Source organism: Dipodomys spectabilis, unplaced genomic scaffold, assembly GCF_019054845.1.
Source record: "Dipodomys spectabilis isolate Male_0828 unplaced genomic scaffold, ASM1905484v1 ptg000059l, whole genome shotgun sequence".
Taxonomy (NCBI): Eukaryota; Metazoa; Chordata; class Mammalia; order Rodentia; family Heteromyidae; genus Dipodomys; species Dipodomys spectabilis.
This window is the reverse complement of record NW_024870736.1, coordinates 4,598,976-4,611,528: the sequence shown is the minus strand read 5'-3', so window position 1 is coordinate 4,611,528 and position 12,553 is coordinate 4,598,976. Positions and strand designations below refer to the sequence as shown.

The following is a 12,553-nucleotide window of genomic DNA, read 5'->3' as shown; positions in this document are numbered from 1 at the left end:
CGGATAATTAGAGGAGAAGCAAATCCATTTTGTAGTAAGTTAGCAACAAATAAAATGTTGAGAAGAAACCTAACATAGCACTAAGAACGATCTACACTGACACCACCACAAGCTAATAAGGCCCTGTTTCAAAAGGGGTGTGGCCTCTGATCACCTGCCAAAGGGCAACCAAACAGTATGGTTCATACTTCATGGACGGCCTTTCTCCTCCTCTGGTGACTGTTACAGATTGCAGACAGGCCTTAGTTGAGTGGTGAAAACATGACAAGTCAATTAAAAGGAAGGACTTTCCTTGTACTAAGCAGTCACATAAGACAACTCCTTATGAATTGAGACTAGCATTCTAAGAAAAACAGTACATGGCATGAGGAATTCATTCCAAAGCCTCAAAATGTTGTCTCAGTTTTCCTCATACAAGTCTTTCCTACTATCTAGAATACAAATGCAGCAAATAGTATCACTTGTCTTTCCCTCCCAAAGAATGTATGCTCCTCTATCTTTCTTGCTGGGGGTAATTTGTTTCAATAATCTCCCCTAAATAGGTTTATTTTACCTTCAATTACTCTTTCCTAAGACTTTGGTTCACATAATCCTCAGATATAATGTTAGCAAAATACAGGAATGTTCTTTTAAAGAATACTTTTAAACTGCTGGATAGGAATGTGGATGGCTTTATGAGTGCTTTCTTTGGCAGTGAAGCAAGAGAAATCAGTAAGCTTGATTCACAACTTTTTAATATACCTGCAATTACACTGATCATTGTCTGTGCAAAATTTAAGGATAATCAACTTTCTATTATCTTATTTATGGATATTAGGTTAAAGGACATTTGAAGTATTTCCTTAAGAAAGATAAAGTCCTATCAGAAATTCTAGACAATGTGTCAGTTCTATAATACAACATATCTTGTTCAAGTTTCTTCCAGAGTTTCTTCTTTACTTTTAAAATGAAGTTCAAAAAATTAGGTACTTTCATTTTAAAAATTGTTCAAAATGTAATATATGTTATTGGTACTTAGTTATAAATGACATAAAAGGCTTTTTGGAGGAAAAAACAAGGCAAACAATGATAGACATAGGTTTACTGTTTTAGAATTTAAGAATTAAATTTCAGTCATACTTGTGATGATTTTTACATTTCCATGGACAAGACCAAACTGATATGGAAGGACTAAGAGGAGCTCTGCTTCTTAGTTAAAGTTACAATGTTCCTTTATAGCAAGATAGTGTTACAAAGAAGTCTTTAGTTAGATGAAATAATGCATGTAGCAAGAATCTGATCTTTACCCTTGTTATCCATACAGGATGGCAAACCAGCCATAAAGAGCTGTATACCTGGCAAGGATTAACATATTGTTGTAGGCAAACTTAATATAAGGAATGAGTTGGTAGGTAAATCTCTAACTCATAACCAATGAGGCAACAGAAAGGAACACAGACAGCAAGGATCAAGACATCTGCCACACAGACCTACACCAAATGTTCCATCTTCCTGGAACTCTATCTGTACAAAATGAGGCAGTTGGGTAACTGCTATACAGCTTGCTTACACTGTAAACTCATGCAGTTCTACAAGTCCACCAGCATACCCTTCCTTTCACAGGCAGCCTAAGAAGAACAAAACAAGCTTTAAGAGGAGGGTCTTCCCAAGCTGTGTGTGAAAGGCAAGATTCAATTTCTGGAGCCTGCATAATGATTTCAGTCCCCCACCCCAAGTTTCATACAGCAGCAGCAGCAGCAACAGCAATCAACTATACTACTCTCACTGAAGCCACTGCAAAAGCCTCTGCCTACCAATTTGGTATACCAATTTGCTGTCAGAGACAGTATCTCTCATTCCCTCTATCTGTCACCAACTCCACAACTGTATACATAGCAACTTTCAGGCCAGATCCTATTACTGAATGTACAAATATCAATAGTCTACTGTAATTTTATAATTACTGATTATTTGAAAAACTTCCCTAATTAAAGAAAAGTCACTAAATTTGGGAAGAAATTTATTGAGAACTTAAGATATGCTAGCTAAAAATAAAGTTAATACTTTTTAAAATTACATACAAAAAGCTTACCATGTATGCTATCTCTAAACTTTATGAATTTACATATGTAATTACATATGGCAACTGATTCAACGGCAGTCCTTAAATGTATTCTCCCTTTGCAATGACCAAGAGACTTAGCCTGTGTTGTCATATGCAGATGGAGAAACTGGAACAGAGTAAGACAGGTACTACTTCCTTCTAAGGTGTTCTTCGCATGCCCTGCAATGTTACTGCTTTTTGTATGTGCCAATTTGGGGACTTGAGAGCCTGGGCATTGTTTCTAAGCTTCTTTGCTGGAGGCTAGAACTCTATCGCTTGAGCCAAAGCTCCAACTTCTGCCTTTTTGGTTGTTTGAGATAAATGTCTCATGGACTTTCCTGCTGGACTGGCTTTGAACTGCAATCCTCAGATCTCAGCCTCCTGATTACAGGAATGAGCCCCTTGTGCCTGCCTGGCTGTTACTGCTATTTTAAAAATGTAGCAATATATATATATATATATATATATATATGTATACATATATACATATATATATATATACACACACACATATACATAGATATACATAATGATATGATACATATATCACTAAACTTTCTTTTACTGATCACTACATGTTTATAAATCAGATAGCCGCTCATGGACAAAACCTTTCACAATTTTCTCTACTGCAAAAATTGCTTCTCAGGGTGCAATAGTGCTGTGTTCTGACCCAACAAGAATCCTTGCCTTATAGACAATGACACTGCACCACCCCACAGGTAAGCCAGTAGGCAGTAAGGAAAGAGTGACTAAGCAGTGGATCTGCTTTTCCTTAGGCCAAATTGGCAGAATTTTCTTGCCTTTAAAAAGTGAGATGCAGAGAAAGAAGAACCCTACTACATTGCTGGTGGGAATGTACAGTAATATAACCACTTTGAAAAGTAGTCTGGAGCTACCTCAGAAAGCTACATAGAGACTTCCCCTATGACCCAGCCATCTCACTCCTAGGCATCTACTCTGAGCAACAGGAACCAGTATACAAGGACACATACACCTCCATGTTTATTGCAGCACTGTTCACAATAGCCAAGATATGTAAACAACCCAGATGCCCCAATACTGATGAGTGGATCCAAAAATTGTGGTACCAATATATAATGGAATATTATGTACCCATTAAAAAGGACAAAATAATGGCATTTTCAGGGAAATAGATGGAACTAGAGCAAATCATTTTGAGTGAGGTAAGCCAAGAACAAAGAGACAAATGGCACATGGTCTCCCTGGTATGTGGATGCTAAAGCCAAAATTGCAAGTTGATATGACAAAGTAAACAAGACTCGAGAAACAAAGGACAGCCACTCATTTTGTCATATCATTGCTAAATGAATCCATGTTCCTGACCATATATATGGCATATATATGCACACAACAGAGGAAAGCAAGGAGGAGAACACAGAATAAGTGGGAGATGGAACAACATACAACAAAGGGACCCATCAGCTGCACTGAACATGGATGAAAAAGAACTAAGCAACTCAAAGATAGCGATGGGAAGAGAGGAATGAGAGGGTAAGAGGGAACAGCTTACACTAAGCAAAAGGATAGAAATGTAAATATCACCTGATGTGGAAGAAATAATCGGAATGTCAAAGCTCACAGAATTCACAAACTTTATAGACCCTGATAATGACATTTTGCCTTGTGAAGGTAAAAATGTGTTTGTGACTTTAACTAAGTATCACTATTCCACAATACTGTGAAATATGTGAAATTTACATAATCACCTAATCTCAATTTAAAAAAAAAAGAAAAGTGAGATAAGGGATGGATTAGGAGTGATGGGTGACAATGTTGTCAGACACCTTGTATTCATATACTGTTTTGTAAAATGGGAACTTCTTTGTAAAATTACTTAGAGATAATAATAACAAAAGAAATGTTTTTTAAAAAGTGAGTACCCAATAACTAGTTGTAATGTATTAGTATTCTGAAGAATCCTGATGTCCTACACAAAACTCCCTTAAACTGCTATTTCTCTTCACTTTCACCATTTCATCAGTCTCCTAATTTTCCCCAAATGAACTTTAAGACTTATACTACAAATCCAGTAATACCAAACACATATATGTAATGTATCAAAATTCTTTAAATTTTACCTTATGTAACGTTTTTGGTCATGTAAGGTTGATGGAGTCTCAAGCAATTTATCCAGAAGTAATTCTCGTAAAGCTTCAATTCGTGTTTCTACTTCGGCATAATCTATTTTTCCAAAAAAGAATATATAAGATTTACAGAATTGAAATTCTAAATCAAATTTCAGAAAGCAAAACAGAGATTACATTCTGAAAAGAGACACAAGGGACCTTTATGAAGTGATCCAAATACACCATCACGTCTATGTATGTAGACATATGCATTCATCAGAATTCAATGACCTGTAACATGTAAGGTCTGTGCATTTCATTGCATATACATTTGATCACAGTAAAGAAATAAATTACGTGTCTGCTTCCTTATGGGTTTCATTTTTTAATAGGCTTTGTTATATTTCTCCTGGTTGATAAGGTTTTAGCTACAAGTCATGTTAAGCTTCTTTTACTTTCTGTAACTCTGTTATTAGAATTAAGTTCAAAAGCTACTGGGTCTCTCTGCAGGTTTTCATGTCCTTAGAAGACTGTTGTTGCTTCTTTACAGTGAAAAAGGAAAGATTTTTTTTTAATTGCATCATTATTAATGACCATCACAGAATGAGAATGACCAAGCATTATAATCAGTCATTTTCACTACATTTCAGGAAGAAACCCATGTTACTTTTGAAGTAATTGTTTTACATTTTAAAGAGAATACCATATAAACAAAATCCAAAATACACATAACATTCTTTACAGAACACATTCCACATTCTTCCTGTAAAAGCAAAGTAGAAGATCTAAGAGCAATAAACAAATCTTACATTTCTTGAAAACTTGCACCTCTGTTTTCCCAAAGAGTGACTTGGCTTTTTCATAATCATTAATAACCACATCATAATCACCCTTTAAAATAAAAAAACATTTTAGAGACTGTCAGTAAAGCATAATGAATATTTGGTTAATAATAAAAATGACCTTAACAAATCTTCAAGATCTATAACATTTACCATTGTATGGACATAAATAAGTACTTTACCTTTTGAATATTCCTTTCAATATTCAGAGGTAAGTTGAAGAGAAATTTAAATCGCTGAAGTACATTGAGTGCATTTCTAGTGGAATCTGCCTTGTCCTTTCGTCCTAGCACTTCTTGAAATAATGCATCAGCAGTATTACTTGCTCCTATTTTAAAAGGAAAAGATGAAACTTAGATAAAAGCTTACTTTAACCAGAAAATGTGTTAGATTTCTATTATGACTTTCCATTAACTCAATGGATTGTGTGTTAAAAGTTAGCTAGATGGACTATCTATAAAAGTATTCTACACTAAATGTTTCATTTTGCCTGCTATGTTACAAATGCTATCCAATTAGAAACAACCATATTCACCATGTCCAAATAAATTCTACACTGTGAACCTACATTTATTTTGCTTTTCTAAATTTTATAGTAATAGATGGGACCTTTAGGTTATTTTATTACTTCAGATAATAAGAGGTAAAACATATGCATATGCATGTTTGTGCACACACATACACTAGTAAAATTCCACAGATCCAGTATCTTCAGATGGAATAGCAAACAAAATAGAAAAAAAAAAAACATTTTCAGAAAAAAAATGTTCAAAAAATATTTTAAAAGTAACCCTACTCCTTGATAGAAATATCTTCAAAAGGGCACAGAAAATTATATAAACCATTTTTTTAAATGACACACTTTAATATAGCAGCATCATTAATGTTTCTTAAATCAGTCCTGGCAAAATTATACATGAATAGGACATTTCATAAATGTTTTTCCTAAAAGGCTTCAAATTATACAGATCACTGTAATAAGAGTTGGTTTATCTAAAGCAAATTTTGCTACATTCAAAAACAGTTTAAATTCTGCAACTTGTGAAATATTTTTAATTAGCTACTAAGAAAGGAGAGAGAAAGGATAAACTGTTTTTAGCTGTTTGATCACTGCTTGTAAAATGTTTCTACATTATCTGGTCTAGTGACTATACTTTAAGCAAAGATGAAAAAATTACCTCAGTCTCACTGGGTGGCTTGTACACCACATCCGCTGGTCCACACTGTGGGTGGCCTGATCGTGTTAAAAGCGTCTTTGTAACATGATTGTTTTATCTAAATAATGTTTAAGTTCTGTCGAAATTTTAAAGGCCTGATATAAAAACTTTGTTTGGTCAAGATAGCTGTTTTCACCACATTCTATTTCATGTAGAATACTAAATTTCTATTACAAGATGAAGAAAAATACATTTCCTTCCTACCACCATGCCACATAATATAGGCTAAATGAATATCTAAAATCTGAAGAGAGTTAAAGATTTCTTTCCTCAAGGAAAATTACTTTAAAGTACCTATCATTTAAAAAAAATCAACTTTATGAGTTGAGGCTTCATAAATGAATTAAATCTTTTAATATGTGACACTTAGGTGTTAAATCACCAAATGTTTCTTTAGTTTCTTTAGTTAATATAATGAAAGCAAACAGTATGAGTTCAAAATTAGTTCTTTTCTCACCTTATTTTTTAAAGTAATAAAAATTACAAATTAATATTTTAACTACTCTAAAATGTGTGAAAGTAACTAAAAGAGAAACTTTATTTAGAATTAAATAAAATACAAACATTCCACAGAAAAAATTGTAGGTAGAAATTACTAAACACAAAATTCTAATTTAATTTATATAGAAATATACTTTTATATATTGAGAATTTTAATTTATGCTATATTGAGAAATTATATAAGCAATTCCTGCCAATAAATTATTATCCTGTTGTGAATTTTATTGCATTCACAATAAAACTAGTTCATAACTGATAACTAGATGATGTATCCAGTAATAACAGGGAAATCAAGATTTGCATAGCAGATAAAAATCACCAAGCAGCTCACAAAGGCACCCTATCTTTTTTCTCTTTTGCTGCTAATAAAGAAACAAAACTGCTACAGGGACGAATACTCTTCCATATGGGGCTGAAAGCAAAGATAAGGCTATCAGCCAGCATCCAATTATCAGGTATAAATTCCCACGTGTGCCTCCTCGTACCCTTACACCAAGGACAATTGTAGAGCAGCTGGCAGTGTGGAAGAGAAAGGAGAGAAGAGAGAAGAGAGGAAAAGAGAGGAGAGGAGAGGAGAAGAGAAGAAGAAGAAGAGATCAAAGTCTGTTATCTGTGTCTCCATTTGAAGATTCTATAAAATGACTAGGTAGGCTGCTACGCTATTATATGAATTATATCATAGGCAGTATTTATAATGCTTGTTTACAACACCATGCCTGACACTGGAAACCTATAGTTCTACATAAAATACAGAGAAAATAGCTGAAGTCAGACTCTTTTTCACAGATTTACTGATAGTTTTTGACCTTGTTATTATAATATTATACATAGTACCACTTGGAATAAATCACATGATCTTATTACTTCAACTACCATCTCTATGCTGGTGATTTCCAAATCTGTATTTCAAGATGTGTCTATGAGCTTAAAACTAGTACTTAGAAGTAATTTCACTAGACATACAGTAACAAGAGCTAACACACTGAGCACTCACTTCATGTTAGGTGCTATTCCAAAGACTTTATGTGTATGTCCCATTAAGACAGGCACTGTTTTACTCCAATTTCATAGTAGAAGCAACTGACATACAGGCTACTCTAACTTGCTATGCAACACAGAAAGGAAGTAGTGAGATCCAGAAAGATACTTAGTGATACGGCCCCCAGGAATCTTAGCCTTTCTTCTCTACTCCTCTCTTCATACAACAAACCTGCTCCTCCTTAGTCCATTTGAGGTCAAAAATCCACTTCCTTTTTCTTACTTTGTATATCCAACCAGTGACCAAATACTGCCATCTTCACCCCTTTAATGTTCTTCCTCTGCTAGTCTCTCTACCTTCCTGTCATTCTGGCTTATATTAGTGCTGCCTACTCTATCACCTCTGTGCCTAGATGGTGGAGTGCACCTTAAAACTATCGTTACATCACTCCCATACTAAATTCCTACAGTGCACCTTGTGCCCGCTCTGAGGTAACTGTCTTCTCCCTCACGCAGCAGGACACATACATATCTGTCCATTCACACTGGCCATCAGCCAATCTCTGCTTATCTGGCTACATTGTGCAACCTTTTTAAAGTGCACATGACTATCCCATTATTATTTCCACTCCACTTTTTCTTGTTTGTTTGATGGTGTTGGGTTTGGAATCTGGACTGCACACTTGCTAAAGCAAGCACTTTGTTCTTGAGCTAAATTCCTAGTCCTTCCCTTTTCAGTAAGGTGCCTCTTCTGTGGGAACTAGGTACATCGTAGGACTACCAATAGAACAATATGCATGAATTTTAGCTATTATTCCCACAACTGCACTATCTGCCTCTATACTATCTAACCTTGGAGCTTCTAGCCACCTTCTGCAACAGAAATCTAAAGATAATGCTATAGTATAGATCTGGAGTGACCCCAAAAAGCTCATGTTGTAGACTTGGTCCCTAACCTGTAGTACAATCGGGAGTTGTGGAACCTTTCAGTTAGTAGGGTCTGACAGAAGGAAGTTAGAACATTAGAGAGCATGTTTTTAAAGGTGATAGGAGGAATCCCAAGCCCTTCCTTTCTCTTTTTGCTTGCCAGCTACCATGAGATGAGCAGCTTTGTGCACCATGTGTTCTAACTTAACACAGGGCACAAAACAATTGGGAGCTGAACTCATGAACCAAAATAAGTCTTCCTTCTTTTTAAGTTGATATTCTCAGGTACTTTGTCATAGCAACAGAAATTTGACTAACAGAGTTAAATTAATTTAAAAAGTATAATTTTAAAATTTGAAGTTGGTGAAATAGCTCAGTGGTGGATAACATGCCCAGCAAACACAACATTCATCAGCACTTGGAGAAAAATTCAGTTCCTCAGTTATCCTTGCCACATTTGAAGCACTCTATAGCTACACTTCATCAGTCCAGAGGGCTAGTAGATAGCAGTGTTCTATATATTCTATTTGGAATAGGTAAGGACATAGCATTCTTACCTATTTGAGTTTGATATATACCATCAGTAATATTACCATATTATACTGTTACATAATTATCATATTTTGTATATTGCTATATGTTATATGTATGATAATATGTTAATAATAGCAGGACTTATTAGTAGCTTGAAATCAAGAATGAATTATTATGTTTAAGGGAAATCATGTATTAGCTACTTTTCTCATAACTGGTGATCAAAGACCCCACAGAAACAGCTTATAAGACAGGAAGGGGACACAGGAAGGGTACAATACAGTCCCAAGCACATGACCCCAGTGACTTACTTTTACTGACTAGGCTTCACTTCCTAACTTTCACTACCTCCCCAAATGCCAGGATATTATTAATACAAGAGGTTAATCCATTTATTACATCAGAATCCTCATGTCTCTAGTAATATCTGATCCAATTCTCTTAGTCTTTAGGAATAATACCTAAAACACTTATAAAAGACACCCTAAAACAAAAAGATTCTAAAGAAAAAGACAAAGTCAATCTCAGAGGTATGATTTACTAATCTTCTACTAATCTCTTAGACTTTCTTAATCCAGTAAAGCTAACAATCATATTTAACATATAAAAATGTAAGTCAAAGAAAACACAAAAAAAACAATTTCAATAAAAAGTTTCAGTATTAAGAAGTATCATTACTGATAAACTGTGAATAAGACAAATAAGCAAAGATTTTTAAGGCCAACATTATTGTCTTTTAGAAGCTTAGCTTAAAATTGTAAGACTGCCTAAATAAAAAATTCATTTAAAAAACTAAATTTGATGTAATCACTTAATCACAATTTAAAAAAAAAAAAAGAACCTCAGGGAAGGGAGGGAGGGAGGGGATGGTAGGGGGAAAACAATGGAGGTAACAATGCTCAATAAGAAGTGTACTTATTACCTTACTCATGTAACTGTAACCCTCTGTATAGTATCTTTACAATAAAAATTTTTAAAAAAAACTAAATTTGATTTAAACTAGTATATTCATATAGCTAAGATAAAAGCATTAATAATAACCTAGGCAAACTATATTCACACTCATTTGTTCCTTTTGTAAAGAAAGTAAATATTCAGTTAACAGTCCTATAATTATTTTATGACCAATTCACTGCATTTCTCATTTCTACAGCACTGGAATTTCTGGATAACTAGGATTCCCCATAGGGCATAAGATATTCTTGATGCACTGAAGTCAACCCACTTTAGCCATAGCTCCCAGGGCGGCTCAGCTGGAACTTAGTATGGGTTAAGTAAATGCTTGTCAAGCTGACCTGGATTAGAAAAACCTTATCCTAAGATAGCAAACATCAGCATCATGATGACAAGAATGTATCTGGAAAAAGTGAACTATTATAAGGGATTTTTTTTTTTACAATTTAAAAGTCCCAATAGTCTCATAAAGTGACCATTTATAGCAAGCAGTCAAACCCAACTTTCAAGAGTTATAAACTTCAATGGAAAGTTAGTATGTCACATTTCTAGAAAAGAATATAAATAAAACAACTTCCCCTGTACATCTTATACTATGATTCCTGAGGAAAGATTTCTCAAACTATATTTTAAAAAATGTTACCACATAATGCTAAGCCTAATGTATAAAAGAGCCATTAACAGTTTCCAAACATTAACAAGTATGTCTTATACTGGCACAATGATACATGTACTATATCAGCTATTCCTGCAAATCATACTTTAAAAGTTACTGAAGTAATCTCAATTTTTGTAGATACAGTGATAGGATGACAAAACCATCCTTGGGTAAGAAATCTCCTACCACAACTTTAAAGTGTCTGACTATACCAATAAAAGCCATTAGTAAATAGTTATTTGAGTAGAATTCAGAGTACGTTCATTATAATAAAGTTGGTATATTGGTTTTTGGTTCTCAAAAACACAGCAAACCAGGTACTTACTGGTGGCTCAGACCTGTAATTCTGGCTACTTAGGAGGTTGAGATCTGAGGATCACTGTTTAAAGCTAGTCTTGGCAGGAAAGTCTGTGAGATTCTTTATTTCCAATTAGACCCCAGAAAACTGAAAATGGAGCTGTGGCTCAAAAGTGGTAGAATGCTAGCCTTGAGCAGAAAAAGCTCAGGGACAGCACCCAGACTCTGAGTTCAAGGCCCATGACTGACCAAAAACAAAACACAGCAAAATCTCAAGGCAAATAATACCAACAGCAGTAATCATCAAAGGAAAATACTTTTAAGTGCTATTAAATTCATATGAAATATAAGTATTCAAGTTTTGACACCAAGAAAAGCCTACACCAAATTAAAGTTTTTTTCCTAGAAAATATTTTCTTATTAGAAATTCCCCAGATTTTTGTGAACAGATATCCCAAAAAGGTCAGAAATTCTGCTCAGGGTACTAAAATAAATTAAGAGCACAAAATTAGCTTCATACCACAGTCCTGCATTCATGGAACCTTTAAAGATATATCTAAGGTTTCTTTTTCTCCTCAACCCTTCTTTATAAGGAAATCATTTTGTCATATTTAAAAACAAAGAGATTCAGGTAGGCATTATTCCTTCACAATAGATGTGAACTACATGTATAAAGCAGGACCACTTCCTTTTACATCACTAATATTACAATAATGACTAATTCATCTGATGAGTTTAAATTAGTAGGATGTCAGAGAAAAGAATTAAAAGAGAGTGTAACAGAATCTCAAACTTTGCATACATCAATATTTTAATATAATTTTACTGGTATTATTAAGGTGTTACACAGAGGGGTTACCATTTCCCAATTCAGGTAATGTGTACATTTCTCTTTGGACAATGTTACCCCTTCTTTTACTTCCCCCGCATTTCTCACCCCTGTCCCTGCCCACAAGTTGCATAGTTCATTTTGCACATAGTATATACTGAATACCATTGCACTTGTTCACCCTTTCTCCCTCCCTTCCTGTCCCCCCTTTACCCTCTCTAAAAAGCAGAAGAAGAAAAAAAGCAAGCACAAATACCACCACCACCACAACCAACAACAAAATAAAAACCCATGCTTCTGTTTCCTGGCATACATTGGTTTCTACAACAATGTCTGAGTTAAGACACATTCATAGACAGTTGCCTTAATTCTTTTTTGGAACATACAATGTGTAAATAAGCAAATGGTGCTTAAGCTCTTTACTGATCACTGGTGCAAACTTACAGACTGCTTTTTCCAGGTTTTAGTCAATGGCAATCGTTGTTGCTACTTCAGTGTTTTGCTATCTTTGATGAGGCTATGTTGTAGAGCGGCAAATTTTATTTCTTAACATGTTAAGAATTATAACAACTTGTTTTTAAGTTATTGTTTCTCATAAATAAAATGTAAACAGAAACAAAACATTCATTTTCAATGTTTCTAC

At 34.4% G+C, this 12,553-nt stretch overlaps 1 protein-coding gene across 2 annotated transcripts in view; it reads right to left on the bottom strand.

Moving 5' to 3' along the window:
* Positions 1-12,553, bottom strand: part of Exoc2 (exocyst complex component 2) — a 193,583-nt gene that overhangs the window by 119,774 nt on the left and 61,256 nt on the right. For both annotated transcript variants that reach the window (XM_042680324.1, XM_042680325.1), the window contains 3 exons: positions 5,198-5,343; positions 4,983-5,064; positions 4,186-4,288 (listed from right to left, as the gene is read on the bottom strand). In XM_042680324.1, the coding sequence (XP_042536258.1) occupies positions 4,186-4,288; positions 4,983-5,064; positions 5,198-5,343 (331 nt within the window). The remainder of the gene's footprint in view (positions 1-4,185; positions 4,289-4,982; positions 5,065-5,197; positions 5,344-12,553) is intronic.